This window comes from Seriola lalandi, unplaced genomic scaffold (assembly GCF_002814215.2).
Source record: "Seriola lalandi dorsalis isolate HSWRI2012SDOR001 ecotype SW California unplaced genomic scaffold, Sedor1 jcf7180002054505, whole genome shotgun sequence".
Classification (NCBI taxonomy): domain Eukaryota; kingdom Metazoa; phylum Chordata; class Actinopteri; order Carangiformes; family Carangidae; genus Seriola; species Seriola lalandi.
The window spans coordinates 445274-462075 of record NW_019525058.1 but is presented as its reverse complement, the minus strand read 5'-3'; the positions used below and the strand labels follow the sequence as shown (position 1 = coordinate 462075).

Here is a 16802-nt window from a genome sequence, read left to right as displayed (position 1 = left end):
CCACCTCACACTGAAACTGTGTCAGTGTCGCTGGTTGTGTAGTTTCCGTCTGTGTACAGTGTCTGACATGCTGACAGTGATGCTGCTATCAAAACCTCCATCTACTCTCAAAGGCGTTTGGCCCACATCGTTCCAGAAACTCACATCAGGACTCGTCTCTCTCTCTCTCTCTCTCTCTCGCACGACTGTGAGTCACTGTTCAATGCTCTTCTCTTACCTCAGACTCCACTGACCGTTGCCAAGGCTAGCTTCCTGTCTCCGATGAATATTTTGTCCCCAAAAGGAAATAGAAAGAAAAAAGGATGGTTTCTGTCTGATGTGGTGTCACATTACTAACAGTGGTAATGAGTCATGTTGGTCTCACATAGAAAGTGTGTTGAAGCTAACTGACAGTTAGTCAGGAAGACACCAAACCATTTCCTCCTCACGCTTCATTCACACAATGTCGGCGCAGAATGGAAAGAAGAAGAAAACCCAGCTACCTTCTAGAAACAACGTCAGAAACAGCCGAAATTAGCTGTTTTATGTATTTTGAGGGATTTATTAAGAAGAAAAAGCAGCTACAGCTCATCAGAAATTCACTGAATTGACTGTAACAAGTCACCTGTCGCTACACTGACCAATCAGAGGCTAGAAGGACTTAGCTTGAGGTAAACAGGAGGAAAACAACACAGGTGCATTTAGCAGCTTATTACAACAAAGGTGCAGGTGGAAATAGTTAAACTTGTAAATAATAATTGTGTAAACATAAACATAAATATATAAATAATTAACTTTGGAAATATAAATGTGTAAATATATATAAACACTGCACATTTATTTTAGTAAACTAACTAAAATATGTAGTATGAATTAAATGTTTTTAAACCTAGTTTGCCACTATCTGCATATGTAAATGTAATAAGCTCATAACAGAAGAACTGCAAGGCCAAAATACATTTATGAGACCTTATTTGAAAGGTAACATATTTGAAAATGTGCTTTCTGAAATTATTTTGCATGTGACTACAACCCAACCTAATCTACATCAGCTCAAAAATGACATAACTACCAATAGGATATACTTTAAAGTATCTTTCACTGTAAAACTTACTTGCATAATTCTCAGATAATACTATATAATACTGTGCCTTTTTTACACCACAAGATGTACTTAGCTAATGATACGCTAACTGTTAGCCCTGAAAGTATTGCTGGATGCAGTTGCTACTGAAGATAGTACGCTAGTTAGCTGGACATGCTACGCGGCTAACATCAGAGCAGATACACTTCTCCAGTCTGCCCTGAGCGCAGGGACCAGTTTCTGTGTTATTGTGTCACATATGTTCGACCTCATTTGGGAGGAATTTCAGATGATTCTACAATCATGGCTCCGCTATTTGTTTGTCATCTCACATTCCTCTGTCGCCCTCTGCAGCAGCCGGAAGTGGGATATAGATAAGGGCACATTTTTTAACACTGCAACTGCCTTGTCTGGAGAAAACAGCAGGGGAAAGGGACAGGGGGAAGGGGAAATGAGGGGGTGGGGGGGCGGCGGGTGGGGTGGGGGGTACCTTTAGATTGAGCCCATTCCTCCAGTCTGCCCCATGAACAAATATTTGCTCTAGATGAGTTTTTTTTTTCCTTCACTGTAACAAATTGTTGGTGGGATGCCAGTCTTTCCTCATTGTCACATCGTTTTGGCATTTCCGCTTCACCCCTGTAAACTGTGACTACACACAAACACACACAAACACACACAAACACACACAAACATGTGCGTTTCAGCAGTGTTTTTTCCTGTTTCTGTTGATGTCTCCTTTTATCTGCTGCAGCTCTGATGTAAAAGTCTTCGACATTTGTAAGATTTTCCGCACCTAAACCATTGTATTCCTTCCTGTTTTCAACTGTGGCTTCTTGGTGCGGCCTCTACTTGAGTCGGACTTGAAACCATTTATGGTATTTTGAATACATGAAAAATGACCCATTGAAATTAAACTGAAACTTTGTCTTTGACTCCCACAGGCAATGCAGTAGTTACCTGAATTTTCCTGCATGAAATTAATTTAATTTTAATTTTTTTAATTACCCTGCGAACAATTACTTTCACAATTTTAAAATATTGAAATTCTAGTAATGTTTAATAAATAAATGCTTGCTATCACTGGGAATATGACTTGAATTGTGCATGTATTATTATTTTTATTTTATTTATTCATTTTGCAACAGTTGCATAAAACGATTACGTAAGAAAGTGATGTTGCAGACGAGTTATATCAAGTTTAAATATAAAGGTTACTAAAATTCAATGTTAGATACCTGTAACAATAACTAATACTAACATCGAGAATGATAACAGTAAGAATATATTAATGTATTAAGTTTAAAATGTTGAAATGAGAAAGAGAAATGCGGGTAATGTGGTAAATCCCGTCCATGCAATGTGTGTCATTTGGCATATGAAATGCAAGTAGAAAATTTTTGTAAACAAGTGTCTTTTCGTCTCATGACTGGCTCCCCTGATAAGAAGCCTTTAACGTCAGTGTAATAGGAGCTTGTCAGCTGATGCTGAATTGTGCGAATATTTAAATAACATGTGGATGTGAGATTTGTGCTTTACTTTGTCCGAGTTTCATAAGTCTCATTCCGACTGCATCTTAATCCATACATTCTTCACTGTTATCCTGTTATCAGCTGCACACTCTGTATTGGGTTCTTATGCTGCCTGTGTATTTGCATTATATAATCCATTCTGTAGTTATAGAGGAGGGTGTTTGCAAGACACACTGTGACTGTTAGGACCCTGTGGGCTGTGGTCAAATCCATGTTGTCTGTTTTTGTCACTGGAAAGAGATAGAGTGTGTGTGTGTGTGTGTGTGTGTGTGTGTGTGTGTGTGTGTGTGTGTGTGTGCGGGCAGCTGTATATCTCTTGCGGAAGGTTAAAGCATGTTACACACTGAGATTGCCGTGACCTCACCTTTTCGAAGGGAGGATGGTGGGGTGAGGGTGGGGGTGGGGGGTGCTGACAGCCCTCCTTGACTTCATCATCCTCATATCAAATGGGTGGCACATGCAAACACTCTGTCTGTTCCTATGATGTCTTCTTCTGCCGCCTCCGACCTCGTGTCCAACGCCTCTGGAAAAAAGGAAAGATGCCATGGCCTCATAAAACCTGCTGTCGCTTCTGAGCGGTTGATATCTTGTTGTTTTAAGTCGTATTGCACTTTAACTCCTCAACGTGTCTCCATGAGTTCTGAACATTTGTTAACAGTTTTAAACCTGCCTGATATTTTGACTCGTCATAGCAGCAGCAGTTCAAGCGAATCAAAACATTTAGTTAGCGATGGCCCGGTTCCATCGATTGTCCCGGTAAGGCGGCACAGTGAGACAGCATGTCGGATACCTGGATACTGGAACCGTAGCTCACCTGAATGGAATGCAGGTGTTTATTAATGTCGTGAATCACACCTGCGATTTTTCTGTTATGACAAAAGAGAAATGTCTGCAGCGAAAAAACCTGAATATAACAGGTACATGCATGTGAACCGATAAATTCACACACTGTAAAGATTCATCATGTGTGTTTCTTCATATCTCAGTATATTTGATTGCAGCTTCATTATACATCAGTTAGTTCAAAGGATTGTTCATAAAAGTAAAACCACATCACAGTCTGTTATTAACCTTTATTAAATGTTGCCTATAAATGCGAAATAGAGGGATTAAAGTAAAGTGTTACCACCTTCTGTTGCCAGGCAGACTGTCTAATAAATTCACACTTTGTTATTATTAGATCTTCTTCTTTTTATTTTTTTATTGGGAGAAATCATTAGCGTGAGGTGAAACTTCACCAAGCAGTTTTTTCCAATTACCTCATTTGTTTTGTCTTTTTTTTTTTTTTTTTACCTTGCCATAATTTGCTTCGCATTCCTTTGCTTTTCTCACCTCACCCTCAGACATGTCCACACAGACTGGCAGACTACACACACGCCCAGTGTGATACACCAACGGTTGCAAGCCAACTAAATTCCCTTTTTTGGTAACCGTCTAGATTTTTTTGTTTTGTTTACTCCTTCTTGTCTCTTTACGTCCAAAATCACAAATTTCCCGACCATGAACACCTGACCTCAAGTCTGACACACCAGTTGAGTTTGTGTTTTACACATGTGCTGCTTAGATACTTTTGTATTCTGTCAATAAAAGCATTAGAATATGGAGTGAAAAACTGTTTAATGACATAAAAATAAAAATAAAAATCCACTTTAAAGACACTGAAAAAAACCAGCATGCAACACAATGCTCCGGCTCTTCAGTTACATTACACCCTCTTCACATGTTTCTCTCTGTCCCTCTTGACCAGTTGGAGGCGCTGGCGGCGCCGTGACTTAAGGTCAGTGCAGGAATGCGAGGAGGGCAGGTGGAGTATGTGCGAGTTGTGTAACAGCGCCTGTTCTGCATAGACAGATGAGTACACAGAGGTGGGAGGGGCCATGGCGGTATCACCCACAGGAGGGGGGTATAAGTAGACGTCCTGGCAGGGACATGAACACAAAGCACCTGCTGCTGTTCTCCAGCCTCCGACACGCACGAGACCTTTTAACACCCGTCTGCACCTCTTGGAGAGTGTTAACTGACTGCTGCTGCCTCTTTACACATCTGAACTTCAGACAGCGAGGATGATGATGGATTCCTTCATGTGCAAGGCTCTGACTTTAGTCGTCATCTGCATGTATCTGCAAGAGGGTGAGCAACTTTTTCTTTTATGTCTTTCTTTATTTCTAGGATTTTAGACTGTTTGTAACTACATTTGTGTATTTTTTCAAAATTTTATTTGAGTGAAATCCAATTAAAAATGATTTACTTACCTTTATAACATGTTCCTTGTGGATATTTACCTACTACCTTAATTACAGGTTTTCAGGGTATTAAAATAAGCAATCTTACAAAATTAAGATCCTTGTGTCCTGCAAACTACATGATTTATAGCTGCAGCCTTTGGTCATTAGCCAGTCACCACAGATACAATACAATAGCTGGGTTCAGCCATGCAGTTAGATAAGGAACTCACCTTTTATTAAAGAGTAACCGCATTATTTCCACAGAATTATTGATATAACCACCTCTGGCAGGACTGTTTGACTTGGATTAAATTCCTTGACTTTATAATATGATGAATAGGTTCCACTATAATCACTACTACATTTGTTTAACCGCACTGATGGGTGTGAGCCTGCCGAGTGCATTTGTTTGCATTTACACCTGATAACCACCAACTTACGAAGTGACACTGCAAAAGGATTAGTAGGCGCTTTTTAATCTCGGGCTGCTTTTGTGTTTTGTTTTTTTTCCAGGTTGTGGACACCCCTTATCAGACCGGGCAGAGCTGCCAGCTCATGCTCCACATTCACAACATGTCAGGACCAAACGCTGCTCCTGTAACAGCTGGGATGATAAAGAATGCATCTACTTCTGCCACTTGGATATTATCTGGGTCAACACGCCGAGGTGAGGCTGCTGAGCACTTCAGACCTCAACACCGAGCCCCACAACCCAAACATTTCTACACCCTTTGACCGGTGTTGTCCTAATAAACTTTCATTTTCTTTTACAGTAAACTCCTTCCATACGGTCTGGGAAGTCCCCTGTCTCGCCGCCGCCGTTCAGCCGACCGTTGCAGATGCCTCAACCCAGCCGATATAACTTGTTCCAGCTTCTGTCATAAAAGGTGAGCGCCCTGCCCTCCCCAATTTTTTCATTCCTCCATCAGCCAAGACTCACAGAAAAGAAACTCCTTCCCATCACGTACCATCCTCCTCGGGATTCCAGATCGTATCAAACTAGCTTTTTTGTCTCGTTCCAGTGTCGGTCGAGTGTGACAGGCCTCGAGCAGTAAAATGATTCAGTCTGTGATAGTGGTATAACTGTATGAGGGCAGAACGATAGGGTGGCCCCGCATTTTTTTCTCCGTAGGCCTTGAAAGAAATCACAAAGTGTTATTAGCTGTGCGGCTATTTTTGGAATTCGTAGATTTCTGCTTTTGCTCAAGGGAATGTTTTGTTTCGCCTGAGAGTTATTGCGGTCTTGAGACTGCCAGAATGGATTAGTCACCATCTCTAGATCTTATCCAAGGTGGTGTTTTATAAGGCACACCCTTGCGTTTCTGCCCATAAGGCATCTAAAAACATATTGGCTTGGAATTCCAAGATAATTGTATGGTTGACCCTGAACTAATTTTGCTTCAAGTAATGAGATAATGCAAGACTTCAGTTTGTGAAGTTCAACCCCCTTTATTATGTCATTGTGTTAATGTTTTTGTTGTATCTGTCCACAGATCTCAGAACCCAGGGACTGATGTCGTGGGCCCATTGGGAAAATCTGAAAATATCAACAGCGACAAATTGCTTGCATCTTACAGGTAAATGAAGACGAATTTACGGCTCAACCTTTAAATCCATTCTTTGTTGTGGTTTGATGGTCAGTTCTAACACATGTTAAACACTTCTGACCTGTATTACCTTGTTTCCCCCCCCCCCGCAGATCTGTGGTCAAGTCCAACGCGGCCATCGCAAAAGAGGTTCTCTCAACAAACAAGAAAGCGGTTCGAGTCAACAGGCTCAAGAGCCGAACGAGGAGGTAGAAGACTTAACGAAAATAAAACCAGAGGTGGTTCAATCACTGTGGGTTCAACCCCACGGTCAGGAGACTCCTCCGGCGTCCAGAGTCTTACCAACTCTGGGAATGCAGAGATGGAAAGGTGGTTGGCACGGGAATCACGCAACTGATCAACAAAACAGCGCTTTTGAAGACTGGCAGCTTCCCAAGATAGAAGCCCTGAGGCAGGAGCGATGTTGGGTGGAGACGTTAAGAGTTATTTTTTGAACTCTCCTTGAACTTTTCTGAACTTAATAACAGTCTGCATGCCAAGGACGGAAGTTTCTAAGAAAGGAAACCCAGGGAACCGACTTCGAGACTAGTGGACGACCACATCAAGAAATGTTACATTGCTCAATCAGTGACCAGTTGTTTGGTTTCTATGGACAAAGCTCTGGTTTCGACTCGTCTTTAAGGACAGTTTCACACCCGAAACTCGCCCCCAATATGAGGATTATAGGATCATTACATATTCCAGAGTCATATAAACTCTGTAGTTAGTTGGGAATGTTTTGTCCATGTTTACTCAAAAACTACTCTGTCACTGCTGACCTTTGGTTTGGTTTAATACTCCTCTGTATCAGAGCTGGAATCTGCCGTCCCGCCTAATGTTTAAGGCAAATTCGCTAATAGCTGTTTAATAATGAAGCTTACTTGAAAACGGCAGCTTGAACACCGACGGCAGCGTGTGCCAACGGTGAAATGAAGGTCATCACTTTGGGATTTATCGAACAAACAGTTAGCTTTATGCAAGGTCTATTGTCAGCTCCTCTACACACACACACACACACACACACACACACACACACACAGTATACTTTCTTCTAGCATAACAACTACAGTGGGTCTATTGTGTTGCCCTGAGTGTTTATTGCATAGCTCCTGTTTAATGTTTTGATTGAAGATAAGCCAGAAGGTTTCAATGATGTGCAGCTTGCCAAAAACATGCAACAATTGTTTTTCCTCCCCTGACAAATGTCCACTTAACTTCTCTGTATTAGCTACTGGGAAATGTTGACTCTTGACTTGTGTTATGCACTTCAAAACCTATACATCTGTGGCCCGCACCTTTTCTGTTCCCATCAATCCATTTGCCCGTCCGCCCCGTTTGACTGCAGTCACCGGGAACTGATATATGGACACATGGAAACATAAAACATCCTCAATGCTGTATATGACGGATCGTTTACCAGCTTACAAGTTTACTGTTGAATGCTGAATGATTGAATTTATTTATTCTCTAACTTATTCAGAGATGTATTTATATTTTTATGAATGATGCACTGGATTGTGTTTGGGAAAATAAAAGTCTTATGGTATTTAATAGCTGTGTCACTTACTGGATCTTCAGTCACAAATCACGTTCCAGCAAACACCTGAAATTATTTCAGCTATTCTTTGAACTAAAACATTCACTTCTGCTTTCATGCACAACATGATATATCAATTTAGTGGCTGATGATCACGAGCCATGATTGGTAATAACCTGATGCTTGCCAGATGTAAACAAGGAAATAAAATAGCAATAGCAATGAATAAAATGTAAGTCATTGAGGAAATGGATTAGACTTAGACGGAGCAGGGAGAGTGGTGGGGGGGTGGGGGGGTGGAGTGGTTTGCTTTCATGACTTGAAGGAGAGGATTAAATGATATGATGAATGAATGATATCATTTATGAGATTAGATTAAAGAGCTATTCAAAGGCAGACGCCACAGAAACTATAAAGTTAGTTAGTTGTAAACTTAGCTTGTAATTATGCAACAGCTTCACCTTCCCTTTTTAAGGTAGATCTGAAAGTGTGGTATCAATTGACTCAATTCTCAGCAAGAAAATGAATCAGTGTATTTCCAAAAATGTCAAACTATTGTAAATATATATATAATATATGAAAACTGGTGTTTTCTGCTTAGCTCAGCTGAGCACAAACACACAAAGACACAAAAGCGTCATTGCTAGCTAGCTTACAGCTAACACACAGTTGGTGCATCGTCTCTTTGTGCTGAATAATTTCCTTCAGCTGAACGAAGACGAAAACTCACTTTGCTTTCTCAGCTAAAATGCAGCATGACTTCCCATAAGTCGCCACAGTTTTGATTTTGATTTCACCACACAGGTCAAGAGGATGCAGAATGACAGTTGCCAAAACTGTCCAATCAGTAAACTGACGTTTTCGTCAGCGTAACTTCATGTTTAACTGTCTTTGTTCATCTCTAAAGAGCCAGTGTGAACGCGAACCGTCACCGCTCACCTACACAATTTACCTGCTGTGTAAACGGGACCGGAGCGTTCAGCCATGTTTTCTATTCCTCCTTTAAATCATTCACATAGTGACAAGTGGCTCAAATATCTAAAAGATCTGCCGCGCCAGTCTGATCTAGTTGGCTCATCACTTCCTTTGTCAGCGGTTAAACAGCTGATCATCATGATGAAGTTTGACCTTTATTATTGATCATTGCTGAATCTGTTTTTTCAGAGTGTAACTTCAGTATGTACCACACTGAGTTCCAGGTATAAACCTGTGTGTTACTGTGTGCAAGGATTTAAACGGCAGCATGTTGCTGTCCATAAAAGCCTTGTAAGCCCTCACTTTCAGCCTGACTGTGCAGAAAAGAAGCAGGTGTGTCTTGCTTTGAAGTCGTGCTTAACGTTTAACTACAGAACGGGCGCACAGTGAACCTGCAGAGGGGCAAAATAAAAAAGACGCTTGTGGTTACTGTGCATAGGATTTCCTTGTCTGCAAGTGTAACGTGCGCTGCTTATCTCTTCATGGTGGGTAGTCTGTCCCTTTTGCTGCTCCATAAGCCGATGTTTACTTTAGATAGGCTGCTCTGTGAGGGGGACGTGAGCTCAGAAAATGTTTATTAAAGAGGATGTTGGCTATTGGCTTCTTTATTATCTACAGGATGTCCTCGGTTACAGGTCTAGTGTTTAAGGAATGACAGATAATAACATTAAGTGAGATACCAGCACTATTCAGAGTCAATCACGTCTTTATATGATGGTTTGTCGCTTGTATTTTCATGACGTGTAGTGACCTGTTGGACAGGGAATTGAGGGATTGTGGGATGAAAAACAAACTGGGCCAAGCGGTGATAATATGCACCTGTGTCTCCATTAGTTCTTCCTAGTTATTTACCCTGACGTCAGTATGAACTCTCAGACCCCCCAGCGTGCACTGCAGTGTGAGTGTGAATAGCTGACTAAGAGTGTGGAATGAAAACAGGATGCTTTTTCTGCATTCCTCCTGAATTCCTTGAGCACAGGAGAGAACCGGGAAAGGAAAAGAAACAAAGGAAAAACAGGAGCATGTCTGCTGTTTGCACAGGGAACTGATACAGGCTGGATGGAGGATTGAGATTGCAACCCTAATCAACCCGTTGTCATAACACTAGTTGCATTGTTTTACTTGGTTTAAGTCCTTATACGATGTTGTTGCCCTGATTGTTTTTCTCTGGAAGATGCTGGTTGATGTTAAATTGTGATCATGTTGTTGTAAATGTTTGTGAAAGTCTTCCTGGGCTCCTGCCTGTTGTTTCTGCAGACACACACTTATTGTTGTGAAATCAACAATGAAAATTATTTGTGTGGGGAAAGGGGGATTAAATCTTATATTACAGTTTATAAAATTGCAAAATGTTCCCTAATCATTAATATCTTATTTGATTAGCAACAGAGGTAAAAATTAAAAAGGTCCAGTTGGACAAAATTCCCTCAAGCAAAAGTCTGGTGTTGGTCGGGGGGAAGGAGAGATGATGGTGAACTGGAGGGATTATAAATAACTATATAAATGAGAAGTTATAATCATATAATATAAATAATCTCTCTCTCTCTTTATATATATATATATATATATATTATATGACAGTGTCTCTTGTCCCGTCTCTCCCCTGTGTGTCTTGGCTGAGTAGCATCTGGGTCCAGGTAAGACGCTGTCTGGCTCCGGATCCGGACCACGGTCCACCTGTTACTGACATCTGGAATAGAAACTAGAGCCACAGTTGCAGCTGCGTGCGGCTGTACTTTGAGCTAAATGCTAACATCAGCATGCTAACGTGATGATAATGCTAACATGCTGATGCTAAACAGGTATAATGTTACCCAAGTACACAACCTTAGTACAATGTGTTAGCATGCTAATATTTGCTAACTAGCACTAAAGACAAAGTACAGCTGAGGCTGATGGGAAGTCATCACTGGAGTCAGTCAGGTTGATCCTCTGGATAATTTTATTATTATTGAAGGCAGCTCAAAATGTCAGTGCAGATATTTCAGTCTGGACCAAAGTGGTTGACGGACCGACACAAGCAATATTAGAAAGTCAAAGCATTAAGAATTTCAGATGTCCTAATCTAATGTAACCTTAATATTCACACATGAACAAATGAATTATTGCAAGTTTATATTGTACTTTTTATTTATTTTATGTTTTGTAATGGTGCATCTCATACTCATACTGCCTCTGCACGTCAGTGTAAACTTTTAAGATTTAAAAACAATTAAGGCAAAAGTTTCAAGCGTTTTATGACTAAAGATTCTTGCAACATAAACTGTTTTCTTGCTGTTGTACAGTTCCAGTCCAAACTGGCTGCGATTACAGTAAGAGCTGGTGTCGGTACATTCCTCCTCTTCCTGGTTTTGTTTGCAGGGACCGTAGCGGCTCGGGGACAGACTGGGGACAGACTGACCTATCAGCACCGCCGGTCCAAAACACCCCTGCTGATACCAAAAACATGAAGTCTAGCCATAACCACGCGTCCAGCACCGGCAGGAAGGAAGCGTGAACTTGTTTAGCTGCATGAATCGGTAACTTTCCAGTCATTTCAGACCAAGTGTCACGACTTCAAAGAACTCGCTCGGAGTGAATAAACACTTTCATGGATGTTTTGAATAGCAGACATTCCTGGACGCTTCCTCACCGAGTTCAAAGGTGAGCCTCATTAAGCAGCAGCAGTGTAATCATTCAAAGTGTTTAACAGCACACCGTATGTATATTCAACAGTGTGTGTGGTCAGTGTTTCCTATGGGATAAGACCTGCCTGTAATTTTTCATCCAGTAATGGCCTCAGACCACCACACATTCCTTCCCCCGGCTGTAAACACACATCTTTACTTTCACATACAGCCTCGCTGGCGTGCCGGTACTGGATGGCATTCTTCACATTATGATCTAGATCAGCATCACATCTTCTTTGTGCGGGCACACGTACGCCTGATGCAGCGATAGACACTCGCGGGAGCATCTGCGTCTCACATTGCTACAGTATAAACAATAGTGAAATTCTGTAAACAGCCGCTGTCCTCTGTCCCGCACAGCTGATGGGAATCTTAATTGGCCATTCAGTCACCTGACGATGTCCGTCTGCAATCTGAGCAGGTAGATACAGAGCAGGTGGATACGTGATGAACTGTGGCAGATCTGTGTCAACGAGGGCGATGGGACAGTGTTACAGTGCACGTCCACTATAGGATGAATGTACTTGGCAGATGACTGTAATGTATTGTGATTGTAGTACTGTATGTGCAAATGCTACATGCAATCACACTGTACTTTAACACGTGCACATGGCATGTCAGGCACAAAAACAAGTACACAATACAGAACCCTATTCATTCCGAGGTGCAGGGTAAACAGATAAATAACAGGTGTGCCAGCTCAGGTAGGCTGATGATGTCATAGATTTGCACTTGATTGACTTGATTTTGAGATTTAACAGGAAGAAAAACACAGATTAAGAAACAAGGCTCACACAATTATCAACTGTGAGTTTGTTTGCAGAGCTCTGCAGAACGTTCCTGGGACTTCATGGTTTGGTTTTTGTCCTGACATGAAGGAATGAACGTTAAATACACAAATCAACTTTGCCACAGTTTCTAAAACATATAATAAAGCAGCAATAAAGCAGGAAGTGAAGGGGTCTGAAAACTTTCTAGAGACACTGTATGCAGTAGTACACGTCTGAAATCTCTCTCTTTAATACCGTTAACCGTTATAGCCTCAAACATTCATAGTGGATAAATGAAAAAAAAAAAGAAAAGAATGATCTGCTAGCGTGTAAACTACGATTGCACCACTTTCTGAGAGTGGCGTTAATGGGACACCGTTGGAGGTAAAACATAGTCACAGCTGAAAAGAAGGTTTTAAAGACGACTTTTATTGGATAGTAGAACGTGATGGAAACCCGCAGAGCGTGTAAAAAGTTACAGATGAACTTTGCTTTGGATGCATCCGACACTTCTCTCTGTTTCAATGCAGGTTTTCAATTCAGTCCTGATTTCTTTTTCTCTGTGTCAGCGCACTGACCTGACTGAGTGTATTTTACTATCAATAGCCTGGGCCGGATTCCCGCTCTTTGGAAAACTGTGACAGCTCAATCTGATTTGCGAGCAAAAATTTTTGTGAGCAAAAAAAAAAGAAACTTCTGCTTTCTTTGGAAATCCTCAGAGATCACCAACATTCATTCCAAGAACAACCTGCACAGTCACACAAGGTCAACAACCTCTGATTACTAGCTTGTTCTACACTTGCATTTAGCCGCCTCAAAAGTGAGTTGAGTTTGACATCGGACACTGAGACCTGCAGTAACTCCTCTCCGAGCGCGGGACAGAAAGTCTACCGGCCTGAATACGTGTGCAGAAAGTGGGTTAATGTTTAACACTCCTCACCAGTGATATCATGTGTTTGTGTGTCCTGGGTTCAAAACAATTTTACAAAGCTTGATTCACGCTATTGTTCATGTCATCTACATAGACAGTCTCCACAAAAGGAAATGAGTGTTTTGCATTTCCACCTGCACATGCAGGTCATGCGATAAGAATTCCTACCTCCATTCCACTCCACGTGGGGGAATCTACTAGGTTGTTTATTAAGTGCTTCCTCACCTAGTCTAACCATTATGTGGGCCATAAATCTTCACCCTCCCACCACCTCCAGCCACAAGGGGAGAGAGAGAGAGAGAGAGAGAGAGAAGGGAGTAAGTGAGCACCGGATCGATGTAATGCAGTGTATCTGTTCATTAATCAGACTGAAACCGGCACGCAGCGCCTGTTTGATTTTCTGAGGAAACTCAGACTCATACTCTGCAGACCTCTGCTTCCTCACCTCAAGCCTCACCTCACAAAACAGTTCTTTGTTTGTCCATCGGAGCAGATTAACTGTGGTGCCCTTTGTCATGAGGAAATAAGATCATCTGCTGCTCAAGTACAGCATCAAACGTCACTTTTTCACAAGGTTGAATAGAAGCGAATGCCCGAAATAGACGTGACGTTTACGGATGGTTTAACAGGAATTCTGTTTTCAGGTTCAGATTAAGTGTTTGGAATATTGATCCATATCATCACTGCAGAGTCACTGAAGGTGTGACCCAGCGATGGGGTTTTCCATCTTTGAGGAATGCTGTTTGAAAGGTGACGACGGGGTTGTGTTATTTTTGGCAGACACTCGACCTTTGGCAGAGAAATTTATTAATATGGTAATAATAACACAGCGGATTGCCGATTAACTACTGGCTTAGACTGTGGAGGCAGAAGCTGTGTCTCAATGCAGGGGTTGCATTCTTTCAAAGCTGCATTCAAAGACCGACCGCATCACAGCAGCGCGACCATGCCGTCCCATGTCGAAGGCTCCGAATGGGGCCGAGAAAACGGGACGGCCTGGTCGTGTTTCCTGGGAAACGAGAAATCTAACCGGTGGATCCTTTGTGGCCCAGTTGAGCCCAAGATTAATTTCAAAGAGAACGTGCTTTCGAGGATGAATTGGAAATCCTCCATATACCAGGCCGTGCCTTCGTAGACTGCGTCCTCTGAAGGATTCAGCCCCTGAATTCGGACACAGCCCAAAGTGTGACGATGTAGTTTCTGTGAACGTAGTAAGATGAAAGTCCACTGTTTTACAGTAATAATTAATGTTACACTATAATCTTCTTATTGCTAAAGAAGAAAAACAATAATCCATTACTCCATCTCTCAGTACTTTCTGAGTCTGTAGCACTCAGCTCCAAGAACACTGGTTTCTATCAAACACAAACATTTCTAAATTTATTATGATATTTATTTTATTATGATAAAACTTAATTTCCTAAAACAGCTGGACAGTGTCACTCAAACAGTGGAAAAAGAGCATTTGTTGGGGACTATTTTCACCAGCGGATTAATGTACAGTTGGTCTTGTAGTGAGTATTTATGGCCGACAGCATCTGTGTGTGTATGTGTGTGTGTGTGTGTGTGTGTGTGTGAGTGTCACTCAGTGCAGCACTGATGTGTTTTTAATAGTCCACGTACAACAATGGAGCTGTGCAGCACAGAGGGCATCAGGCTTTGAAACACACAATAGGAACAATTCATTCAATTCATCATTGTGTTTGGGGATTTTTAAAAATGAAAAAAAATTCTAATTAGTGAATCATTTTAATGCATTTAATGTTTAATTTCACTAATTTAATTAATAATGGCCGATATAAATGTATATATTTGAATAGTCGTGAGGAAAACATGGACATTTTTTGACTCGTCATATCAGCGAGGAAGGAGGGAGACGATTGAAGGAGGCTCTGCTCCATCACGGTGAGCCAGCATCCACCACAGGAATGGAATGTAGTCATCGTCGATGTTGTAACTTGCACCTGTGCTTTTCCTGCTATGACAAGTCAAATTTCTGCTGAGAAATAAGCCTATTACAATCACTCACAGAAAATTATACAGCCTGATATTTATTGATATTAAATAAATTTTTTTTCTCTCTCTCTCTCTTCATTTTCTGTTAACAATGTATTTTTCTCTCTTTAACTTCATTGGATGTGATTTTCTTAAAGAATTTAAACATCAAATTCTGTTATAATAATTTTTCACTGATGAGGAAGAAAGACAACTCATCACTATAATTGTTTGTTTTTTTTAATTTAATCTTAATTTAATCAGACAGTCTCATGGAGATTAAAATCTCTTTTTCAAGAGAGAGACATGAGAACAAGAAGCAATCACAAGAGACAACACAACTGCACAATGCAAGACACAGAGAATTAACAAAAACATTTAACAATAGTCCTAAAATAGCCTACATCAAATAATAATGTTTAAAATCTCCAAAGGAAATAAGTAAGTAAGTTTTCAAGGAAATTTTCAAGGAACTTCTGGTAATTTTCATGAACTTTATCTGGGAAGGTGACATGAGCTGAAACAAAACAGGAAGGCATAATTTGAGTTTTCAGTTTTACTTTTATTTCAGTTTTTTGTAGCTGTTTTTTTTTAAAACCTAAAAACAGAAAGAAAAAGAACAATAAAGTGATGTAGGGAATGAAAAACTGTTTGTTGTCAAAAAATATAAAAATATTAATTCATCCAGTTTATCTTTACTGGATTCTTCTCTTGTAGACAAATCTCTCCTCTTGGACTTCTTTCTCCTTAAACCAGTGGACAACAGGAGGCACCGTGTCTGACCCACACCTCAGCTCATCTAATCAGAACCATCAGCCCAACCTGAGCCTCAGGCCCTCTCCTCATCTCGAAGCTAACATGCCACGGCCCATGAAAGATCAGAGGATGGGATGATTAGCACGGCAACGACCCCCTTCATTTGTGCCGCCTACCCAAACTGCAGTAAACACAATTAAGCAGCTAATCTTCAGACATTAACACTGCCTTCAGGTATATAACTGTGATTCTCAGCATTAGTGCAACTAATGTCTCACACATTACTATCTAATCTTGTTTTAATGTGACCATGTTTTTCTGCTTGTTTTTTTCTCAGCCTCTCTTCTAGTTGGATTTTTCTTGTTTTAACATGTGGGAGATAAAACCATTACAATGACCTTGTTCACAAAGGAATGTAAATTCCAATGGGTAAATTCCATCTGAGCCCAAGACACTAACATCATGTCATTATTGTACATGTGGGAGAAAACTGAGCTAATACCCTGCTGAGAATGTTTATCCCCTTATAAACATTACAGACACTAGCCTGCACCTCGATCTTATCAATCTTCACTCGCACAAATTCCATAACTTCAGACACCTTTGTTTTATTTTCTAGCCTAAATATATCTGACACTCTGCAGATCTCTAGGTAACTAATTATAGTCTCTGGAATCTCCCCTTAAAACAAAAACCCTTGCCCCTAACAACCTTCTTTTTTTTTTTTAATCAAGTTTCCATGATGCTAGATTCCTCCGGACCTGCG

At 40.9% G+C, this 16802-nt stretch overlaps 1 protein-coding gene across 1 annotated transcript; it reads left to right on the top strand.

Moving 5' to 3' along the window:
* The first annotated feature begins 4541 nt into the window (after window positions 1–4541).
* Window positions 4542–7954, top strand: edn2 (endothelin 2). The gene is made up of 5 exons (XM_023413202.2): window positions 4542–4722; window positions 5331–5484; window positions 5591–5704; window positions 6311–6394; window positions 6517–7954. Exons 1-5 carry the CDS (start codon window positions 4656–4658, stop codon window positions 6614–6616), a joined length of 519 nt encoding a protein of 172 aa, XP_023268970.1. The 5' UTR covers window positions 4542–4655; the 3' UTR covers window positions 6617–7954.
* Window positions 7955–16802: the final 8848 nt, after the last annotated feature.

Excerpts from the sequence above, each read along its gene's own strand:
- edn2 (XM_023413202.2), top strand. The coding sequence starts at position 4,656 with ATGATGATGGATTCCTTCATGTGCAAGGCTCTGACTTTAGTCGTCATC. Across the intron at positions 4,723-5,330 it reads CTGCATGTATCTGCAAGAGG|GTTGTGGACACCCCTTATCA; the intron begins GTGAGCAACTTT and ends TTTTTTTTCCAG. Across the intron at positions 5,705-6,310 it reads TCCAGCTTCTGTCATAAAAG|ATCTCAGAACCCAGGGACTG; the intron begins GTGAGCGCCCTG and ends ATCTGTCCACAG.